The sequence below is a fragment of the Lethenteron reissneri genome, chromosome 26 (assembly GCF_015708825.2).
Source record: "Lethenteron reissneri isolate LAM-NWPU_2019-01 chromosome 26, ASM1570882v1, whole genome shotgun sequence".
Taxonomy (NCBI): domain Eukaryota; kingdom Metazoa; phylum Chordata; class Hyperoartia; order Petromyzontiformes; family Petromyzontidae; genus Lethenteron; species Lethenteron reissneri.
In genome coordinates, this window is record NC_083804.1 from 6,764,417 (window position 1) to 6,788,599 (window position 24,183).

At 44.6% G+C, this 24,183-nt stretch overlaps 1 protein-coding gene across 1 annotated transcript; it reads left to right on the plus strand.

The window, feature by feature from the left end:
- COG7 (component of oligomeric golgi complex 7) lies at positions 1-24,183 on the plus strand. The gene is made up of 18 exons (XM_061559937.1): positions 1-150; positions 1,521-2,027; positions 2,695-2,843; positions 3,245-3,361; positions 4,078-4,246; positions 4,724-4,806; positions 5,398-5,523; positions 6,691-6,889; positions 7,133-7,260; positions 7,793-7,947; positions 13,282-13,398; positions 13,747-13,812; positions 14,918-15,104; positions 16,475-16,615; positions 18,125-18,208; positions 18,949-19,063; positions 20,876-21,019; positions 22,964-24,183. The coding sequence occupies exons 2-18, from the start codon at positions 1,862-1,864 to the stop codon at positions 23,128-23,130; spliced, it is 2,313 nt and encodes a 770-aa protein (XP_061415921.1). The 5' UTR covers positions 1-150; positions 1,521-1,861; the 3' UTR covers positions 23,131-24,183.

Consider the following 24,183-nt stretch of genomic DNA (forward strand, 5'->3'; position numbering starts at 1 on the left):
GCGGCGCACGCGCGCGCGGCGTGACGTCACGCGGCGTCTTCCACGTCGCTCAGCTGGGGTTGTCCCGTAGCCCCGCGCCGTGGCCGCTGTCGTCAAACTTTTAACAACAACAACGACGCGCAAAGGGATACAAAAAAAGCCACTGAGCAGGTAAATAAGGCGCGTCGCTTCTCTCTGTGCACCGTGCGTGCCGCGTTGCGTGCATTTTAACAAAGAAGGCGCTCGCGGAGCTGCGTGAAGGGGTCGGGCGGCCCTCTGTTGTCTACGGAGCCTCGGTCTTGCCTGGATGGACTGCCCCGGCGGTGTGGGGCCTCGCTACTCCCCATCGGCAGGGGGCAGACACTCTGTGCGGCGTCTGCGTGCAAATAGACATAATTGCGTCAGATCTCGGAAGCTAAGCAGGTTTATTATATAGCACGGTTGGTATTTTGATGGGAGACTGGGAATTCCAGGTGTCGTTGGCTTGGACCGCGAAATGGGCAGGAGAAAATGTCAATGCAGCGGTTGATTCTTGAATCTACGCGGAGTTGTGAATGTGTTTTTTATTCCGAACTTGCCCAGAATTTCTTCCTTGTCAAGTCAAACACGTATGAGGAATTGGCCAAACATCCCCAATGAAAGACAATCGTGAAACAGTATTGAGACCGAGAAGACGTGAATAAATATTCTACTATAAAGAGCATTGTTGATGTTTAGGAATCTATTAAAGCAGTGTTTTTCACTGTCGGCACCTGGTGGCCTTTAGTGCAGCCCCATCATGCTGTCAAACCAAAAGGGTTCAAATATGTGGCGGTCAACACACTAATTAATAATGTCTCATCGGCTAAAGTGGCCTCCCTACGAAAATTAGTGAAGGACACTGCATTAAAGTAAATCTGTATTTGTACTCATCTTCTTGGTTCTTTTGGTAAAGTCACGTAGAAGGGAAATAATAAAATAATAAAAATAAAACATAATAAAATAATTCTCACGACGTTTCGGCTACAACGCAAGCAGCCGTCTTCAGGTGAAGACGGCTGCTTCCCTTCTACGTGACTTTACCGAAAGAACCAAGAAGATAAATCCCTGCAGTCACGAAAGCTTTAAATCGAAATGTATTTGTACTGTCAACCATCGCTTGGCAGTACCGTCATTGATAATATAATCATTGGAAGTGTCGTCTTCCCTTGCCTCTTTGTACTGTTCATACTGAATTGTCTCGACTTTTAAGCCTCGTCCTTTGGGCGACGTTATTAATATTACAGAGTACTGCAAATATTGATATATGTTTGAAGGTGTGTTTGCCACTCTTTTCCTTAAAGACTCGTTCATGTTACATTCAAAAGAAGGTATTACACTGTAAAGTGCAAATTCCAACTGATAAATCTCTGTTCTTTTTGCTCTCAAGAATATGAGATGTGTGAAATATGTATTTGCCTTTTATATATTCTTTCTGTTAAACCCTGTGCATTAAAGTTTTTAGTTGCATTTGTAATATATGGTCATTCATATAAATTTGTGAATGCATTCATTTTTTTCAGAAATAAAGTATCAAACCCAAGTGCCAAAGTAAAGATTCACCTCAAAGACACATTCCAATGCAGTTTCTGCCATGAAGACATACTTTTGTTGTGGATACTCTACAAAGAAATGTAATGGTCAATAGAATAGTCCACACATTCTTGTTCCTTCATAAGTGAACCAAAACGCAATTGCATTCCTATATTTACAAGCCAGGATCGTGTACTACATTAATCGTTTTGCCTCGGTGCCAGTGAAAATGTTAACACCATCGCAGAGCTCGTCCGCTGGACCAGTCATGTGATTCGCCATCCTTGGAAGTGGGAAGAAAGCAAACGTGAAAAGCAGTGTGCTTGCGAAAATGGATTTTTCCAAGTTTCTGGAGGAGGACTTTGATGTGAAGGACTGGGTGAATGGAGCCTTCAAGGCTGCACAGAAGGAGGCTCCTGGCAAGGTGGACGGTCATGCGTCCACACTTGTCATGAAGTTACAGCTATTTATACAGGAGGTCAACAATTCTATTGAAGGTATTTGTTGCATGCTGAGGTCCAAGTGTACTTTTTACAAACCCTTTAAGTGCATGCATATAATATGGAACCTTTGCATTAGTAACAGAGTCAGAATCAGAGGGTGATGAGTTCAAATCCCACTGAAGTGGTTGACCCGGCCTATCATCCCTGTTAGGTCGGAAAATAAGTACTACTTAATGGGAAGTCAAAGTTTTTTTATGGAGATAACTTGGCCTCACCATATGAGGAATTTGCATCACTTGCTTAGGACTAACAAAGTTGAGAATCATCCATTCAGTATTGATAGACATTTTAACTTAGAAATTAAGTTGAATAGAATTTATTTTGAACTGCAGTGTTAGATCTAAAAAAAAGTGCAATATAAGTGTGATTTATTATTAATAGTATGATGCATTGAACTATTGTCTTGGATTATCTATTACCCTATAGAAAACCATAATGGTACTCTAAAGATGAATAGCTGCAGGCAGTTTACAGAATGCCACAGCACTTAAATCATGCGTGATTGTTTTGTGACTGTGAAATTGTAGCTATTGTGCCTTTATTCCTACAGAATGTGTTCGTTTCCATTTTATCTCCGTAAAAAATAGTTGTAATTTTGCTTCCATTAAAAGTTGCATTATGAATGGTGCTTCAAATCAAGAATGGTGTACTTCTGTTGCAGACATCAGTCAGCAGGCCGTACAAAACCTTCCGCGTGTGCTCAAGGATGTGGAGGCCGTGCGGCAGGAGGCCACATTTCTGAAGGAGCAAATGGCTCTGGTGAAAGAGGATATCCGCAAAGTGGAGCAGGACACGGCTCAGTCCATGCAGGTCTAACCATGCGTCTCTTCTACCGTTACGTGTCATACATAGTCATAAACCATATTCAATCCAGTGCTAGATGAAGGCCTGTCCCATCCATCGCCATTGATCATGGACCTGCAACGCAACAATACAGCTATCACCTGCATATTAACTGTATTCAGCGCTCCATCTCCGTGGTGGATGTCTCTGGCAAAAGTTCCCTCCTCTTTGGCTGCCGCTCAGTCCTTGGTCTCAACCAGCAGTCATCATCTGTTTTAGCAGCAGTCATCATCTGTTTTAGCAGCGTGTCCTACCAAAATTAATCTACTTTCATTCACGGTCATTGCACTGCTTCTAACTTGTGTGTGCTTTTTTTTACTGACTAATTATGAAAAGTAAAGTACTCATGTGTGTTTGTGGTTGTCAAGGTTCTCGTGGAAATTGACAAGGTGAAGTCACGGATGCAAGCTGCGGCAGAGGCCCTGCAGGAGGCTGACAAGTGGACCACGCTGAGTGCCGAGATTGAGGACGTTTATAAAACGCAGGTACGCTCCTGCAGTTGTAATTATGCCTCGTGTTTGTGTGAGTTATGCCACATTGGTGTTAGAACGTAGACTGGTTCTTGACAAGGAAATGCAAATGCAATACAGTTTGAATTATTATTATACCATCTGAATACGACTGCATCTCAGCATGGCGTACAGAAACCATGAACCTATTTATTTTTAGAGAGAGACAACCAAAGGAAAATATTGAACCTGGACATTAAGAGGGGTAGGGAGCCGACGGCACAGATTGCTGGGGGAAATTGATTCTGGACTTTAGGGGCAGTAGAGGATAGATTAGTGACCTCACATGGCAAAGGTTGACTTGGGGCTTTGAAAGAAGGCTTTGATTTCTGGAGCGGAGACTGCGTGGGAGCACAGTGAGATGCGAGTGGAGAGGTTGCAGAGAGCATGGGTAGTGGAATAGAGTGAGTGGAGAAAAGAGAGGCTGGAGAATTTTGAATTTCTACTACTGGCTCGGGGACCGCCAGCAGAGATGATCAACACTCGGAACACGTTTGAGTGGGAAGACAATTTGACTGGCTTTGTTGTATAATAACACTTCACAAAATGTTTTAAAGCTCCCCTTTCAGACTATCACAGTCTGTTGGGTTTAATGAGATGTCATTACTCTAGTGTCTTGCGATAGGTCGACGAGTTTGATGAGTTGTATTTTACGTGTGTTATTTGCGTTTGATTTAATTTGGACCATGCAGGATGTACAATTGATTGCCGGGAAGCTGACAGGCTTGCAGAGTAGCCTGGCCATGCTCGTGGACACCCCCAACTACTCCGAGAAGTGTGTGCACCTGGAGTCTCTCAAAAATCGCCTGGAAGCGCTGGCCAGCCCACATATTGTAACCGCCTTCACTTCTCAGTCTGTAGGTAAGTTTCATAGGCAGTGGATAAAAGACAATGCTTCTTTATGAACACTCACGAGGAAAATTGCTTCTTAGTCCTAACTATGACCAATTGGAGATATTTATAATCAACAGCCATAGGCAATCCACTGCTGTTTGAAGGCCTCTACAAGCTGCTGCCATCTTTCATGACCCTGCAATATAATCATCCATCGAGCACCTGCACACAATCTGATTTTTTGTCTCTCCATCTCCTTGGTCAATATCCTCCTAGATTTATTCGATCTGTTCCTTGGCTGCATACAATGAACAAGGGGTTTTATATGGAGACACCTTTGTTATAGGAATTTCCACTCCTACTTTAGGGCTGCCAAATAAATTGTCAATAATAGTTTTTCCACAGAAGCACTTTGAAAACAAAGTTGAATTCTAGAGATGGAATCAAATATTTCAAACTAGGAAGCCTAATTCGAGTTTTTTTTTAATCTTTTATTTCCTCCAGAACAATCGCACATGTTTGTGAATGTGTTTGGGGATATCGATCGGATGCCGCAGCTCCTCGCCTATTACTACAAGTGTCACAAAGTAAGAGCAAGATCATGAGCATTCATTAAACAATCTGGTTCATTTATCCAGTGCATATGTACCTGTCCATATCCAGAGTTAAAATGTGTTTAAAATCTATAATGAGGCTGACTCATGTTGTTGTAAATATGAAGTGATTGGCTGCAAATTAATATAATACCTGCAGTTGATTGTGTACTCTATTTGAAAGTTAAATGTACAGAGCTATCAGTTCACTTAAGTGTGAAATATATTCTGAAAAGCTACTTAGCTGCTATAATTAATATGTTTTTTATGCACATTTATGCTCGATACGTAACTTTTTTTTTGCATTATACCATTAATTCACCTCTTGTGAGCACTGCAAAAGTGAGCATATGTAAAACTGTGAGAATGGGGGGAACTGGAACAAATGTTGTATGCTGAGAAAAAGCAATACAATTCGTTTCTGGGTTGGGGTAGTGCCCTGTGTAATTTCCACAAGTTTGACGAGTTTGTTGAAATTGTTAGGAGCAGATGGTTCTTAAAGGGTCAGGCAGAATTTGTAACCTTTTGTTCCACATGTTCAAGCTTGGTGCAGTTGTCAGTGTGATGCTGTCTTGTTGGCAACAGAGCCAGCTGGTGTCTGGTGCCTGGAAGGATCTGACCCAGAGTGACATGGAGCCGGCACAACAGCTGCAAGAGTTCTTTGATGTCCTGCTGAGCACATGGCATTCCCAGGTTCAGTGGTGCAGCCAGGTGAGTGCATTTTAATTGCGGGTGCTGGAAAAAGTTTTGATAAAATCTGTGACACTAGTCCCACCTATGAATGTCATTTTCAAAAACTAAGTTTTTACTTCAGCTTTAAGATCCATTATCATTTGTCACTGTAGAGTGACGTTGGGCAAAGTGTTTACATAACATACTGTGTTAATGTGGAAGTCAACCCATGAGCATTGTCATCATATGGATAGTTCACAATGGTGTAATTTTTCTTACAATGGCTTATGACACATCTTCATACAGATCTGAATGCCACATAGTACCCCCGCTCCGACATACTGAGATAAAAACCACACAGGGCATCGTCAAGTTATTTGTTTCACCAGGTGAGAACTCAAGAGACCAGAATAGTCTGATTTGCCAGAGTGACCTGGGTCACGAAAAAGACCAAAGCAAACAAAGTACAGCAATGACGCAAATAGTAATAGGAACAACGGCAACTGTGTTCATGTTACAATTCGAATAAAATTACAGAAACATTAAAATTATATAGGGTGACTCTTGTACTAACAAGTAAACAGACAAGGATGTATGTTGTGTAGTGTCACAATTCATGAATTATAGTGGCAACCAAATTCAATGGCCAAGCAGAAGACAACATTAGTGGTCGTGTGTTGACTGTACACCAGTGGGATCTAGCAGAAGGAAGGAAGTAAATGCAAGGTTTGATGGCATCAACAACATTGCTCATTATGAATGTAGATCTTAAATTTGTAATTCAACCGATTGTTTACATCGCAAAATGTATTTGGTTTTCTTGAGTCAGTGATGCTAATATATTGCAAAAAATTTGCGATGTAGGTAGCATATACGTTTAAAATGTAACTGTAAACTGCTGTACATGGTATTGTTGGGCATGTGTTTAAAGCACAAAATCACACAGAGTGGGTCGCTGTGTGGTGCAAATTCCACATTTTCTGCATACAAAGGCCACTCTTGATTTCCCAGTAAGTGGTACTTGCATAAAAACCCTGCTTGGAAGGTAATGGCTCAAATCGACCTCCCACCGGGATTTGAACTCACAGACCTTCCTATCACGCGTTGAGCACTCTGACCACAGATGTGCTCGGGCTAACAATCTGAAGTAGGACACTTGAAAAATGTGGAAGTGACCCATGGTGCCTCGTGATGCCTTTCCCCCAGGTGTTCCGGAAGCCTTACGAGGTGGTGACGATCCTGCTGATCCAGACGCTGGGAGCAACCGTACCCTCGATCCCAGAGCGTGTGCGAGCCACCGTTGACGCGGCCCCTGCTGAAGCCAGGCTCTGTGTGCTGCTGGAGCTTTACGAGATCACCGTACACTTCGCCCGGGGACTCGAGGCAGCTATGGTGCCTCACTTGGGTAATGATGCAACCACAAATGGCCCAATGTGCCGTTAACCCACGACCACCCGATAAAGCCAATTAGTAAGGTTTGTCACGTAAAAAAAACGTGCCATTTAGTTACTACTTCAGCACACCGTTGTGTTGGATAGCAAACCCACGACATTTACAACGCTTGCAATCGTAATTGGCTGTGTCAGGTGGTGGTGGGTTAATAACATTTATATTTATGCAATCTAACCCAAAAAAACCTCTTTTGCAGATGAGATGAACCTCTTGAAGCTGGGAGAGCTGGTGGAGGCCGTTTACAAGCCATACCAGCAGTACCAACTGGACTACGGAGATCTGGAGGAGCACAACCTGCTCATTCAACTCAGTGCCGTCCCATTGGTGCGTATTGCATTCGACCGGTGTCATCCTTTGAGGTTGATTTTAGAATTGAAAACCAAAATAGGATTATCATTCTGATATTACTGGAAAAAATACTTGTGAGGGTAAGCATGTACATGTACAGACCCTTTTGTCTTTCTCGGGTGTCCTCATCCAGTGCGGGGTCATGAGAGTAATTTTGCCATAATTTACGACGTCAGTGCAGTTTGGTGGAAATGGGGAGCATAGAGGTAGAAACATAAGGTCTGAGTAAAGCTATGCATTTTGCTGTACTGCCCTGTGCTGCTCACCACGTAGCCCTACATACCTCGGAGAACCCGTTTGTGCCAGGTGGACACCCATCCAAGCACAATCCAGGCAACTCCCGACTAAGTTTCCAACCTAAGGCAAGATTCATGTGCATTCCGGGTGATTTGCTTTTCGGCCAGATTTCGTAGAACGTTTTAAATGTGAAGACTTTGGTCAGGACTTGGTCACGCGGTTGTTTTCACTGGTGTAATTGGATGTTTGCGATGGATATTCTCACGGACAGGAGCGAGGAGACCTCATCGACTGCGTGCAGGAGATGAGCCAATCGGTGAACAAGCTTTTTACCCTGGCCTCTTCTTCGGCCGAGCGGTGCATCAAGCTTACAGATGGGCTTGGTGTTTGCGGGCTTCTCCGGGCTCTCAGGGCACTCTTTTCCAAGTAAGGATCTTCTTCTTCCCATTCAGCCCGTTTATGGCGACCGTTGTTGTCCACAAGCTCCCGGCAACAGTCCTCCATTGTTTGCGATAATTGTGAGATACCATCTATTGCTGAAGTTTCCATATCATTCCTCTCCATTCTAGTGTGGCCTATTATAATGATTATAATTTTCTCAGTCGTCCTCTGCGTGTGCGTTACACATCCAAGCGGGAATGTGGTACATTGAAGGCCATGCATAGGCAAGTAAACAAAACAACAGCAACAACTATAATTTATAAAGTGCTAAATCACGTAACCAAATGTCTCGGAATGCCACAATGGATTATGGCAATGGTTGCCAAATAAGTTTGTTTGGTAATACATTTCAGTTGTCCAAAATTTGGACAAATCTGATCGCATGACTACAAAAGATTGTTGTGTGCATTCTAGAAAAATCGTTGTTCATCACACTTTTCGTTGGCTGGACATAGGGGTCGGCACGGTTTGAACCGACTCAAACTGGTTTCAAATTGAGCAAACCAAACCAAACCAGCGACGACTGAACCAAACCAAACCAAAACCAAACCAAACTAAGCTAAACCAAACCTCTTGAGTTGGCTTGAACCGAAAAGATGCGCGGCAAACAATATTCGCATTCAATACAAATATCAAGTGTATTAATCGCTGATTTCTATGCAGGCTTTCTTCATATTGACATTCACTAGCAAGTACTGGACGACGATGTCGTCCACAGCCATCTCCTCAAGCTTGGCACGCCCAATGTCCTTGAACGCAGTGTGGTAGTTCAATGGCAGTGAAACCCCAACACTAGGCAACATCCGCGCCCACGAGCGCACACACATCTCGGCCTTGAACGTGCACTTGTGCAGGTTTGGTCGGTCGAGAAAGGAGCGCTTGGCGGCCGAGTTTGCTCTCTCGGAGGGCACGGACGACGCCGGGATAGGCAAATAGTCGAGGGCCACGCGTCGTAGGCGCGGGTACTTGCCGCCGTACAGCTTCCACCACTCGACGACGTCCATGCTCAGGTCCTGAGTCGGCTCAAGCAGGAAGCGGTCGACCTTGGAGGCGGCGCCGTCGTGAGCGTTGGGCGCGTAGACCATGTCAAAGAGGATGTTAATGCCGCCACGCGGCGCCGCCTTCGGCGCCGCCATCATGTCCTTGATATTGCTGTACTCGGTGCTCGAGGCCGCGGGCTTGGGGTGGCGCAGGTCGAGAAAGCGGGCGACGCGGCTTGGTTCGGACGAGAGAAGGTCGCTGTACTTGACCATGTAGTCGGAGATGGTCACGGCGGCCGAGCTCACGACCACATGAGGACTCGGGCGGTGGGTCATGCAGTGGCTCAAGAGAGCCTCCTGCGCCGTGATGGCGTTCGAGATGGTGCAGTACTCCTCGGCACCCATGGCATCGGAGATGGCCGCCGGCTTCTCCAAGAACTGGCAGAGCAGCGCCGCCTGCTCCCACTGCTCGTCCGACAAGCCGGCCTGGCTCCGCGACCAGCCGGGCTCAAGGCAGATGGCGTCGATCACTTGGCGCTGCCTTAGCGACGCCGTGAGCATCACGTACGTGCTACCCCAACGTGTGACCACGTCGAGGCAAGGCGGCTGCAGCGGGCACTTGAGGTAGTGCCGCGCGAGCGACGTGTAGGCCGCCCTCTTCGTCTTGGTCTTGTGGATAGCGCCGAGCGTCGCGCGGAGGCTGCGCAGCAGTGTCTCGAACGCGCCGAATGAGGCCTTGACGCCGAGGTTGACGCAGTGCGCGATGCACCGCAAGCAGCACGTCGAGCGCAGGTTGCTCCCCTCGAGGAGCGTGAGGGACTTGGCGGATGCGACGGCGTCAGAACCGCTGTCGGTGACGACGGCGAGCAGGCGCGGCCACACGCCAAAGTCGTCGAGCAGCTCGTGCAGGCGCTGCGCCATGCGCTTGCCCACGCCTTCGCCCGGGGCCACCCAAAAGAAGTCAATGATGCAGTTGCACATGGAGAACGACGCCGGGTCCATCCAGTGGAGGGTGACCGAGAAGAAGCCGGTCATGGCGTCGTTTGTCCAACCGTCGTAGGTCAAGGAGACGCAAGAGCCAAAAGTAGTAAAGTACTGTAGCACGAGTAGCTTGAGGACGACATACATCTCGAGCATGCGGCGCTTGACCGTGCGCTCAGACTTGGGCTCGTAACCTGGGGCAGCTCGTTGAAGAAGAGTCGTAAAGGGATCCGATGTTACGTGTTTATTGCCTAGACCACTCGTCGCGATGTACTCGGCGACAAAGCTGTCCATGGCCTTGCTCGCGTGCGCTGACATGGGCGTGGCCATCTTGGACTGCACGAGCAAACCCTTCCCCGTCGGCGGCGACGTGACGACCGTGGGCGACTCGGGGTCGACGATCCCATGGGTCTTGAGATGCTTGATACGGGTGCCCGAGGAGGTGGAGCCCGCGTACTGGAGGGTGCAGATCTTGCAGGTCCGGCTCTGCACGTCGCCCGCGGCCTGGCTCGTCTCAAAGTACTCGTCGTGCCACAGCGCTCGGGACACACGGGCCTTCTTGGGCTTGGGCTGCGTCGCGGTCTGCAGCGCTGCGGCGCCGAGGGTGCGCATGAGGCTCTGCCGCGTGTCGCCGCGCGTGGCGTCCGGGCTCTCACGTTCGCTCGCCATCGGCTCCTCGTCGCTACCGGCGTGTTTGGTCTCTTCCACGTCGTGGATGAGATACCTTGTGATGCTGGAGCCGCCGGGGATGGCGCCGTCTTGAGCCGCTCGAGCCATGGAGATGCAATTGCAAAGTGAATTCGCAGGCAAAGGCAACTACAGCATGTCCTTTCGTGTCGCCTTTACAACCAACCAAACTAGTTTGAGCCGGTTCCACCCTGTCCGAGCCAAACCGAGTCGGTTTTCGTAGCCCCAAACCAAACCGAACCAGTTCAAACAGAACCAAACCGATTTGGTTCGGTTCAAACCGCGGTTTGGTGGTTTGAGCCAAACCGTGCCGACCCCTAGCTGGACACAACTCCATAACTCTATGCCATTGCTAATAGTAAACGCGTTGCCGGGTAGCAGTTGGTGATGATGACTGCCAAAAAGTTGCCCTCAAGGGTGCAGAGTGACTACTGTCGACACACTGCCACATAGTGAATGTTTATATTAGGTAATTAACGATGGATGCATACATTCATCTATTAAAATTGGTCGTTGCACCTGCGGTATATGCATCAAATTTGGTGCTTAAGAATCAATTATGTACAATTTACGCAAATTGTGCACTCGGCATGAATCTACGTTTAGGGTAACGGAGCATATGAGACAGAACAGCATATATCATGTTGTTAAATAAGACGAAACAGTAATTTCTTGGATCATGACCCTAAATTATAACTATTCCTCAAATCTCTGCGTAGGTAAATAATTTTATGCCAAACATTCAGGCAACTGGGCCAACGCAGTTCTATATAAATGGTCACGTCGATATTGGTTTACAATACAAAAAGCTAGTCACTTTAATCAATTACATTATCTAAAATAAAATAAAAATCTGTTTTGAGTCCATTTTATTTGTATTTTTTTTACTTACAATCAAAAGCCTGTTCGTTATTTTATTACATTCATACAATATGTAGTAGTTTTTTTTCCTCTATAAACGTTTCAAATTATGTATATTTTGTTCAGCCTTTTATTTTTAATGTATGATAAAAGAAAACTATGTTGATTTGGTAACAACTTTTCACGGTTGCTCAAGTGTGTTTTTTTTGTCTACTTCATGTTGTGCAGTGGCTCATTAAACAACTTAAAAATGTGACAACTAAAACAACAGGCAGCTGAAAATTAAACGTTCACTTTTGTCATTATTTTGCATAGTTGCTTTGTTTATCAAAACGTATCAATTGGTTTAATTAAAGTTTAACACGTAGGCTTTCGCGACCAATATTATTCATAATAAACGTTTTTGGGTTGGTAAAAAAAGGTGTCAGTTTTGTTGCCAGATAAAAGGGTAAAAAAAACAATTATCATATTTTTCTACTGGCAAGTGAGGTTCGATCGCATTATTTGTAAATGGGGTTAGATCGCATTATTTTTGGGTTAGATCGCATTATTTGTAAATGTGTCGTAATCCTCCACCCCCCTCCCCCACACGGCCAATCAGAAAAAAGTGTCACGTTGGCAAAAGACAAATAGTTCACTACTTTAGCCCACCGGTGTGTTTAAGCGTGAAACCACAACATTTACAATGTTTGAGTACGACGTTTCGCTGGTAATTGCATCCAGCATCATCGGGAAATTCGCCAGAATGGTGAGGCTCTGCTCTTGCTCCCGGTCTTAAACAGAGCAGCAGCAGCAGCAGCAGGGTGACGTCATCATTTAACTCATCATGGTTTAATTAATAAAATATATCACATTAAAATAGTACCATTCGCCTCTTGTCATGAGATGAAGAAAAGTTAATTTGGAACGTTCACAAAGAGCATGGGAGCATCACACCGTGTCAGAAATTACTTTGAAAGATGACTTGATGATGTCACCTATGATGTCACTTACCAGCCTCTAATTATAGGACACTAGATGATGTATCTTTGTGCGCCTGGAAGATATTGATAATTGAAAAAAAATGTAGGTCCCACAGCAGGAATAAGCCGAACTAGGTGAAAAGTTTAATGTTGTGTCTTTTTGTGCAATTATTAATAACCGGGCAGAGATGAACTTACTACACTTGAGAACCCGGTTTAACCACAGGTGGATGAGGCGTGGATTGAAACTCAAGATCTCAGTGCTGTCACTTCACGACTGACACAGTCCTTAGTCCCCCCCCACCCACAAGCCACCAGACCACCTCATTGTGTTGTTATTTTTACACGCTTTTATTTAACTCACTCTGTCTGTTGTATCCTCAACTCTGTTGTCGTATCCTCAAATCTTGTAACAAAATTTTAACCCACTTCCCAATATGGTATCGACTGCAAACTTGGTATACTTATGTCATTGATGACAATACTATATTCTATCATAAAAAAATAAATAAATAACATTTAAACCGTCTTTTTTACATGTTATGTTTCGCCTTGGCTCTAATTGTCCACGCTCAATTCACGTTGGCTGTAAATCACCACGGCCCCTTACGTTATGGCAAGCCTCGGGGCCACTTCCTGGAGTCGTGGAGTTCTGCCATTACTCGTACGGTACATTTAATTAAAGTGTGTTTTTACAAAAGTATTTTTTAATATTATTTATTTACTCCTGTGGTTGAAGATGAAGACACAAGGTTTGCTGTGATGAAGTTAATCAGCTGGGGAGAGAGAATTGCGCATTGACATTATCTCCCAGGCATTAACAATAATATGACGGGGCCTGTGTGTAGGTATGTGTCGGATTTTTCCGGCACGCTCCAGTCCATCCGGAAGAAATGTCGTTTAAATGAGCAGGTGATTGGAGCTCAATTCCAAGAGGATTGGACAGCCTTTCAAAACTCCATACGGTGAGCCCTTCCCGCAGCCTCAGCTAATTATTTTAGACATGCCTCTGAATGTGTTTGTGGAGCCATTTTGACTGCCACTTGCAAGGAATACTGCGCTGTATTTTTGGAATTTTCTGACTACTTTGAGCTCACACAATTTCAGTGCAGCTGCCTAACCTATGTATTACATAGTTATTGCTTTTTTAGTGTTTTCATTAGTGTTTTGTACTCCTAAATAATAAAGAGATGTGATTGGTTGTAGTTTTCATGGGATGTTGAGGCTTATGTATCACAATAACCGCAAACGGTTATAAATAAGTTCTATACGACATTTAAAAAACCGGTTTTTTATATTGTGCTGACTTCCAGAATCATAGCAACGTGTGGAGAGCTGCTGAGGCAGTGTGCCGATCATGAGCAACAGCTCGTCAGCAAGTGAGTGACTGTTTTGCGGCACATTACATTGGTCTAACCCCCAGATATTACGTGCTTTACAGAGACCATCTTTCCCTCACCTCCGAATAGCACGGTTGGCTATGTATGGTGCGAAAAAAGTTCAACATACATAAACTTTGAGAACCTGGATTGCACGCTACATGGCTGAAAGTCGCTGCATGTATTTCAATGAAATCAATATACAGCATTAGTATAAAAAAATCTATCAACAAAGTAGAAGCGAGCTGTAAGCACCCCCTGTGGGAGTAAGACCAGATGTTCTTCTATCCAAAGTTTGCTTGTATTTTGAGATTCCCTGTTGCTACCACATCCCACCAATGTAATGTAATTATGTGCTGCTTATTTCAGAAATATGCTCATATAATGTGTATTTATAACCAGCTTACACTATAAAGCTATTGTAGACACATGAACATGTAGGATTGAATGTCTAGTAAATACGCAAAAGTCTGATTGCGCTGCCAACAAAATTCTACGTTGGTTTAGGTGATGATATCGTGCACGACTTTGTGATTGCGTGATAAGCGTAAGACTTGTGCCAAGTCATTCAAGTAGTTTCCTAAAAAGCGAGTCATTCGCTTGTTGAACAGTTGACTAGTCCATCTCATGAAATAACATACATTATTTTGGTAGAATAATGACTCAAGTGGTAATATCATACGTGGGTTTGTGATTGCACGAGAGACATAAGACTGCGGGTTCACTCCCTTATTTTCATAAATAGTAATTTCTTTATTCTTAGGTTTTTCGGTAAAGTCACGTAGGTAAAAAATTAAAATTGCTTGCCGAACAGTGAAGCTTTTATTTTTCGATTTAAAGCTTTCATGACTGCAGGGATTCATATTCTTGGTTCTTTCGGGTAAAGTCACGTAGAAGGGAAATAATAAAATAATAAAAATACAACAATAAAATTCGTTTGCTTGTGTTGTGGCCGAAACGTCGTGAGAATTTTATCATATTATGTTAAATTTTTATTAATTTATTTCCCTTCTACGAGAATTTACCGAAAGAACCAAGAATATGAACGGTGAAGCGTCCGCCTCGTGAGTTATAAACACGCATGCTGCGTTGCGTTCTTCGGTAGAATCATGACGATGGCTGGCAAGTACTTGTCGGAGAGCTACAGCCCTTGCAGCCTCGCAAGTCTGGCGGAGAGCAGCCCCGTGGAGCGCAGGCCCGGCGGCAAGAACCCATGGCAGGACTACAACTACCTCGTCCGTGGCAGCTCCCCCGACTACGCCCGCCTCATGGAGCTGCTCTTCACCCTGAAGGTGCCAGGCAGCCGCGGCATCGCACCCGGCGTGAAACCCGTCAGCGGGCTCGCGCCCATGAGCTTTTACCGCAGATTTCGTTTCAAATGTTTGAGGTGAGATGCTGAGGCATTTAAGCAACGCCGCATGAATGCATATGGTCTTTTCTTTACTGCTGGATGAGGGTCTCCTAACACTTGTGCAGGTCATGGGAGTTATTTGACCATCTGTGAAAAAAAAGCTTCATAGCTCATTGGATTTCTCCGGAATAAATAAATATTTTGATAATTCGCCACACTTGTCAGTGCGGATTCAAAAAGGTGTGACGCGTGGATGAGGGAGCATAGAATTATGTGGATTGTTGTGCACAGTCCTCTGCTGCTCGCACCGCAGCCTCTAACACTTATTAGCCCATGCAAGCACTATTCAGAACCAATCCTGCTTAACTTAAGATAATTTATGATCAGGAGCTTTCAAAACTGTTTTGGCTGAATTACGTCGTTATCCCATCACAGGAGAATTGCGGTTGGGTGATGGGTGAAAAAGTGCAGTGGTTTTTTTTGCACTAGTGTCCTTTTGCAGTCGCAACGTTTAATAGCGCAAATCTGCGCTCACTATCTTATCTTTAAATTATTTATATAGCGCCTTATCCAAGGCACTTTACACAGTATTAACAATAGTACATATGAGTGTGATCGTGGAGATGAGGTGAATGAAATATGAGAGGAAGCAATGGGGCAAATCTGTGATGTGTGAATTCTGCTGGTAGCGAAATTGATGAAAGTAAATTATGATGAATAGATTGAATGAATGGGGAATGAGTGAAAGCCATATGATGATCTGAAGAGGGAAAAGTAACATTGGTGTTTATGAGGGGGAGATTAAGGAGTCATGGGGTGAGCTATAGAAAATAAGTGCATTTTTAGTGCGGAGCAGAAACTACTGAGCGTAGGTGACTGGTTAATGTGGATGGGAAGTTTGTTCCAGCATGTCTAAGGCACTGACTCAAAGCAATGCAGCATTGGTTTATTTTTATTGGGGGAAAAAAAGTAACTTAAACACGCAAAAAAATACATCATCTTCGTTTCTCCATTACTTCATTCGCATTACTTTTTCTTTTCGCCTCCTTCATTCCATCCCAAACGACAAACGAAACTCGACCTGCATTAATTTAAATGAAAATCGAGTGTCCCCCTATGTCCGCAATATTTTGGTTGCTTCGACTGTCACCGTGACATGCAGCGTTCGTTTCTCGCGTATCCCGTCTCACCTGGCAGTTTTTTGACGTGCAAAAAACCTGATACGCCGCTGAGCACACGTGCATAAAAGAACTGGCTCGGTGGTTTCGTCTTACCACGGGCGTGCGTGTCCGTTTGGCATCGTCATTGCAGGAGAAGGGCGCGGGGGGCAGTAACCTGCTGGTGGAGTGCAAGACGGCACTGTCGCGCCTCAACCAGCAGGCTCACCAGCTGGCCTTCGACGCCGTCTTCCTGTGCATCCAGCAGCAGCTGAGCTTGGTGCCACGCATGGAGGTTCTGAGATTCCCCCTTTTTTTAATGGAATTGTCTGTTGCGTTGTAAAGTCATGAATTAAATGTTTTCATCAAACAAATTACGTGACCGCAGAAGCACAATTGGGAGGTGGTGGTGGGGGTGGAAAACTACAAATTGAAAAATGCCTCCATTGGAAAACAGACCTTTTCTGTCATTGGGCTCTAATCTGGTAAATGTAACCCGTTGGTTGATGTGACCATTAAGTGTGTCATCTGCATTTTTTATTCTGAGCCAATGATAAACATTCCACAGTCCTGTGGTAGGGGCCAGTCTTTCCTTAAAGGAGCACTATGTCTTTTTGATTCAATTATTTTAAAGATGGGCAACTAACCATGCAATTATGTGTTTAGGAAACTAAATACTGCCTGCAAGAGAGACATATTTGGTGATGGCTTTTAAGTTATATTCTTTGGTTCTTTCGGTAATTGCTGCAGTCACGAAAGTTTAAAGGCAAGTAAAATACTTTTTCATGAAAATGAAGGCTGCTGTACAGTAGATGCCTCTGACCAGATTAACCCCATTTAATCTGATCTCGTCATATCTCAGAAACTAAGCTGGATAGTGCTTGAATGCATGACAATTCTGCATTAAAGCAGGTATTTTAGACTGCTGCAGGGCTACCTTGTCAGTAGAGGGCAGTGGAGCAAAATGCATATTTCTACTGGACTATGCCCGTTAGTCTGTGCTCATCTCAGAAGCTAAGCTTAGCCTGGGTAGTGCTTGACTGCATGACGACCATACATTCAACAGGTATTGTAGACTGCTGCAGGGCTACGTTGTCAGCAAGGAGCAGTGGAGCAATATCCATATTTCTACTGGACTATGCCCGTTAGTCTGTGCTCATCTCAGAAGCTAAGCTTAGCCTGGGTAGTGCTTGACTGCATGACGACCATACATTCAACAGGTATTGTAGACTGCTGCAGGGCTACGTTGTCAGCAAGGAGCAGTGGAGCAATATCCATATTTCTACTGGACTATGCCCGTTAGTCTGTGCTCATCTCAGAAGCTAAGCTTAGCCTGGGTAGTGCTTGACTGCATGACGACCATACATTCAACAGGTATTGTAGACTGCTGCAGGGCTACGTTGTCAGCAAGGAGCAGTGGAGCAATATCCATATTTCTACTGGACTATGCCCGTTAGTCTGTGCTCATCTCAGAAGCTAAGCTTAGCCTGGGTAGTGCTTGACTGCATGACGACCATACATTCAACAGGTATTGTAGACTGCTGCAGGGCTACGTTGTCAGCAAGGAGCAGTGGAGCAATATCCATATTTCTACTGGACAATGCACGTTAGTCTTTGCTCCCTGCCTTCACTAACACGCGGTGAATGGCCAGCAAGGTAAATTACGGCCAAATAACCCCCGTGACCAGCTTGGCATGGAGGGGCCCTCATCCAGCAGTGTGGTGACCAAAGGGCCGGTACGTGTATGGCAGATGGCTGAGGTTTGTCCGGGAGCCTGTATTAACGGGGAATGTTTTCTACACAGGTATGGAGCAGCGGCTCGGGAGCAGAAGTGCTTACAGATGACCTGCCAACATTCGGCTTGTCACCCTTTGAATACATAACCAATGTAAGTTTTATTCATAAGACATCCATACCAATCTCTGCTGCTGGTATGCATAAAGTAGTTGAATTTAATTATTCACATATATTGAGACAATTTTTTTGCACGTCCAAGCCATATTAATCATCCTTGGTAAAGTTTCGGAAATGTGAGTGTCTCTCCTTTAAAGGCACATTTGGGCATTGGGCAGTGCTTCTCAGTGGTTTGGAGCTGGGAGTAAAAAATCATACATTGCTATGTGGCAGACCATTCTCTCCATTGGACTCCCACTGCTGACTTCCCCCAAGAGACGATGGGCCAAATTAACACCCGACCAAGAGTTAAAATTTGCGACTTTCTGAGTGTGAATGTACAGAAAGTACAATTTATTTTTTCAACAAAGGGCTTCTCTCTTCTATGAAAGAGGATTTATTAACATGACTGTAAGGAAAGAAGCGCGTCTTGAGAGGCCGTCTACCGAGGATATGGAGCGATGAAATCGGCTCGTGTGCAAATTCCCGGTGGATTATTAAATTGTAGGATGGGATTGGGGAGGCCTTCAGCCAGTAGTGGTTTGACAAACGGGCTACATGTATACAAGTGATTGGACGAGCGGGTGAATGCGTTCTGTTAAGATGAGAGAACCGACGGTGTCTTAACGACTGTTTGATCACTGCTCTTGAGGTGCCGCCCATCCTTATTGAACCATCCCATTGAAAGTGAAGCTGTAAATCCCATCTGAGGTGACGAATGTGCATCACTTGCAGATTGGGCAGTACATCATGTCCCTGCCTCTCCACCTGGAGCCCTTCGTGACGCAGGAAGACCCAGCACTGGAGCTCGCGCTGCGCACAGGGAAGCTGCCCTTCCCTCCAGAGCAGGGCAAGTGTCACAGAGATACTGGGCAGGCATTGTACTTGGCACACGCACATTCCTTGCCACGCTGCATTACGCTTAACCGGTCGTGCCACGTACAAAACTTTTTTGTCAATCCACTGTTCAATGAGTGCCTGCACCACGCCGTGTGGGCCGTGGGTTTTTTTTTAACCATATTTCACCTCGCTGGTAAGTGTAGCTTTGTGAACTTGGGTAGTGTAGAGGTCTAGTAGTACATGGATGGATTTTTCTGCACTGTCCTCTGCTGCTCACCATATAGACCACACATGGTCCATGCCATGGCAGGACCTATACAAACCATGTAATTTTTTTACATGGTTACATTGGACATGTGCACAAGTGTATTATAATGTCCACGAATAATCTTGGTGCTGTGTATTTAAAGTGTTTTAGATTATGGATATTGAATGCTTATTGTGTTGCATTGTACATTTGTATTGTAATTGGTAGTTGTGCTTATGTGTGGGCATTTGGTTCAAATGTTAATCCACTATGCATGAAATTTGAAATGTAATGCCATGTAAAGTGGAGTAAAAATATGAGTTTGTTAAAGGAAAACAGTACATTAAAACCTTGGATTGCGAGCATAAATCGTTCCGGAAACGTGTTTGTAATCCAAAGCACTCGTATATCAGTTGTGATCACTTGACGCTCGGCAGACAAAGCGTATACACGTACTACTCGTATTGCAAGACCTCACTCGTTTATCAAATTAATATTTAGTTAAAAAATTTGCTCGTCTTGCAAAACACTCGCAGACCACGTTACTCGCAATCCAAGGTTTTACTGTATTCATATTTTCAGATTGGTCAGGTAGCATTACAGTTGTTCATTTCTGTAAACATCTCCACACTCAAACAAGCAATTAGGCGGCACTTATCTCCATCGGGTGCCCTGAACGAGTGGTGGGAAATTCCATATCCCTATGACAAGGAGATCACTCAACGCAAAGGACGACTTTTTAATGTATTGAACCCAGATGTATGTTTGACTTAATTCAGCCCCCGACCTCTATCTTGACTCGTAATCTTGAGTGAAGTCACTGTAACCTTTGTGTCACCTGGTCATGTAGATGGATCAGAGGACCACTGCTCAAAGCATTCACGCCTTCTGTGTTTTTTTTTCCTATTTGTATGTATGTATGTTGAACTTCTTTCGCACTGTACATAGCCAACAGTGCTAATCGTAGGTGCAGGAAATTTAAGGGAATGCCAGTGAATTGAAGTCATTGTTGAGTTTTTTTGGGGTGGAGGTTTTGTGCTTGAATCTCTGTGAGAGTATGTTGTGGAAGGCCAGCAAAACTGAAACATGTTTGGGGATTTTCACAGAGAGTTTGAGGAGGCGGCGGGGGTTGGGAGGGAGCTAAATCCTCGTTTCACCCTTAAACAAAATGGAATACGGTACTTGGCGTTAATAACCCACAGCTGTGCTGCCGCGCCAACCCTTGTGCAAATTTGCGTGTGTTTTTGTTGTTTGTATTGGGAATGCGCTGCGCATGCGGGAGAAGAAGCAATCCACCCTTGGTGGCTGGCTCTGCAGCCTGTGTTGGCACGGGCTGTGCTTTGACGCACAGATGCATTGCATTACAGCATTCCAAATTTCTAATGTTTTCTGCATTCCTGAAAATGACATAGTTTTTTTGTAAAGGGTTTATACACACACACTGAACGTTTACAATTCTCCATTTTCCCTCTCCTGCGGAATTGTATAATGAGTGCCGAGTCCCCCGACTGTTGTGGCGGAGACGGCTGCCAGGCTGGGCCGTGTTGAACATGTGCTGCCCGTGTTGTTGTACAGGTGAGGAGTCCCAGGAGCTGGACAACATGGCCGACTACTGGCTGGGTTCAGTGGCCCGAGCCACAATGCATATGTACGGAGAGATGATCCTGCAGATCAACCTGCTGTCCCCTCACTCCACCAAGCAGCTCGTCACCGACATAGGCAAGCGACTCGCGGCAGAAGCACGGTTCACGAGCTTTATCCTTGTAAAAGTATGGGTTTGCTGTGATCTTACGATAATCCTTTACGGAATTGATTGTCGATTTTTTTAGAAAAGCAAGTTTTTATGATTATTATTATTATATAAAGGTATGAAAATGACATTCGACTTAAATTAATTGTTGGCATCGGTTGAACCGATTGGCGTGCCCCGTTCAAACCGCACGGTGCATTCCAATGTGATTGGTCGAGTGGCAGCGATCGTAAGGCATCGGCGTCAGGTCTCTAGGGTCAACGAGCGGTCCGTTCAATTGTTTTTTTGCTTGTTTATCATCGATAACAGCGAAAAAATGCCATTAACCCGACGGTGGGAAAACGAGCAGCTTCTGCGGTAAAGTGGTCGGAAGACGTTTTCCTTGCTCGAATGGGCATGGCGAGGTGCTCACCACCACCATTGGCACCTTCCCACAATGTCATTGACTCACCAGAAAATAGTGGAAACTGGTAGTAAATTGTGTGTCATGGTGTGTGAAGACGGTTATTTGCAACCATGTTTTAATGACCCTTTATGCACTCAATTTTAAATAAAATGAGCAAGAATATTTATAAATGCTAAACTCAATACCTAGGATATCAGTAAAAATCAACACTGCAGTAATTGAAAAATTTCATCGTAATTTCAGAATGCGTATTACATTTTTATTCAATTAAAATTAGCCTCATTGACTGAGTTTCTCCCTTAGATAAAGCATACTTTCGAAAAAAACCAAGGTCATGGAAAATCAATGCAAGTAACATTAAATGCAAATGATAAGCTTGTATCCTGGGATATTACATCATCCACTTTTAGTAGTCGGATTATTTTCCAGGCAAGACTTGGATTTTGGTGATCGATTAACCGTCAGAAGACTGCAAATTCAATTCTCCTTTAGTGATGTACACAGTCTTTTAAAATGAATGCCACCATCGTGGGAATTCATCAGTGGTTGTGCTATGGAGAGACTGGCCCCCCATTGTGGTTGTAACGGCTGTGGCGTATATAAGCATCGGGGGCAAATTTGGTCCAGTGCGTGGGAACAAAAAACTACGACGTTTCAATCGCAGCACAAGCGTTTGTCATCAGGTGACGAATGCTTGTGTTGCGATCGAAACGTCGTAGTTTTTTTGGTATTTTTTGTTATTTTCTTTGAACCTATCTACGTGACTTTACCGAAAGACCCAAGAATATGAATTCCTGCAGTCACGAAAGCTTTAACTCAAGATTTGTTGGCAGGAATGATCAGCTGTTTACATTTGACATTAATAGATTTACATTCAAATTTAAGTGACCCTAGCCATACCCACGTAGATAGTTCTACGTGGTTCTTTCGGTAAAGTCACGTGACTTTATCGAAAGAACCAAGAATATGAATTCCTGCAGTCACGAACGTTTTAAGTCTGAGGGGTGGTAATTTCACATTTCCTATGTGGATTCCAGTCTCTTGCAAATGAGCCCCATGCTCACTTGAGCAGGAAGTTACTTTGCTTTTCTTCTTGTGTATTCTCTACATACAAGGAAATGTTATCCCTTGAGTGGGTCAGTCCGTCCGTCACTTGAGTTGTTTTTGAGTCGATCGAGTCAGGCTCGTTCTGGCCGCAAGGAACCAGGGGCTTAGTGTATCGATGATGAGCCCCAAACAAACCTTTTATTTCTCATCTGTCTTCCCTCTCCTCTTTAATTTGCTTCGTTGAGATTTAGCAATGATTTGATAAAACAAATACATTTGGAGGTAACAGATGGGGGGGACCAATGCTGTCCTTTGGGGTGTGTGGGTGGGTAGGGAATTACATTGAGGAATGTCTGGTTGAAGTACATTTAGTAAATCTGCACAAGTGCCATCACAATGCATAAACGCAACGCTTCCAATCCACTGACGCTCCCTCTCCCACCTGCCCAACCCCCTGCAGACTACTTGGTGAACGTGATGGATGCCATCGGACTGCAGCCGTCGCGAGCCTTGCAGCAAATCCTGACGCTGCTGAAGGCCCGCGCCGAAGATTTCCGGCAGGCCGCCAAGTCTGTCCCTCGCCGTATGGCCAGTTCCGTGGCCGCCATGAGGGCCATTGACTACTGAACCTGGGGCAACGGCTCTGTGGCCCGCGGTGTTGATTAGCCGGTGGCCCGCAGCAAAGAGGGAACACATCTTTTTTCAGAGTGAACGTTTCCCACAATAATATGGAAATTACGTTTTTTAAGCAGGGTAGGATGTGTCGTGGAGCGCAGTGTCGGGAATTCCAAATGGGATTGTGAGCAACCTCTGATGTGCATCGCGAGAGGGAGTTGTTAGAATTGTGCATGTACAGCCCTTTAGCCAGTCCACTCCTAGATGAGAGCCCCACCCCCTCCCGATGCTGTGTGGATCGTGGGAATTATTTGACTATGGCTATTGGTTGGCGTAGGCGTGGAGCATGACCATGGAAGCAGTACAGTTCAATTTATTTTCCGTGCTGCCCTCTGCTGCCCACAACCCCGAAGCCTATAACACCTGTTAAGCGCTATCCAGGCTCCAGCCTGCTTCGCTTCCAAGATCTGATGAGACAGGTTGCATTCTTGGTGATTTAGTCATTAGTGTTGTGAGGATAGGTATACCAAATTTGTAGGTAACGGTCCTAGAGTCTGATCAAAGTTCGATCTGTAATTTTAAAGTTGTCTTTTGAGAGCAACTAATGTTCCAAATGTGTACAAAGTGCAATTATTGTGTGAGAAAAGCTAATTTTTTGGTTGTTGGTAACATCAGTACATTTTTAGTACAATATTCTCAACGTTACCTAAAAATCACCATAATGCAGTTTACTGCATGCTGTATGTACACACGTAACTTTATGAAGTATTAAATAATATAATCTGTACGCTTATGGAAACGCCCCAGTGAAATGTGGAGAAGATAGATCGGAAGCTTGGCGTGTAGTTATTTCTAAAATTCCGCTTGGGAAACTTGAGCTGGCGCATGGCAAAACATGAAGAAAATTACTGCTGTATATTTCAAATGATGGGTTTGACAAAACGAATCGGTGCAGGAACCAATTAAATGTGTTGATGTGTAAACAGTTTGGTCTGGGGCACATGTTGAACTTGTATTTTTGTACAGCGGTTAAGCAGATTGAATACATTTGGTTTGCAAAGACAA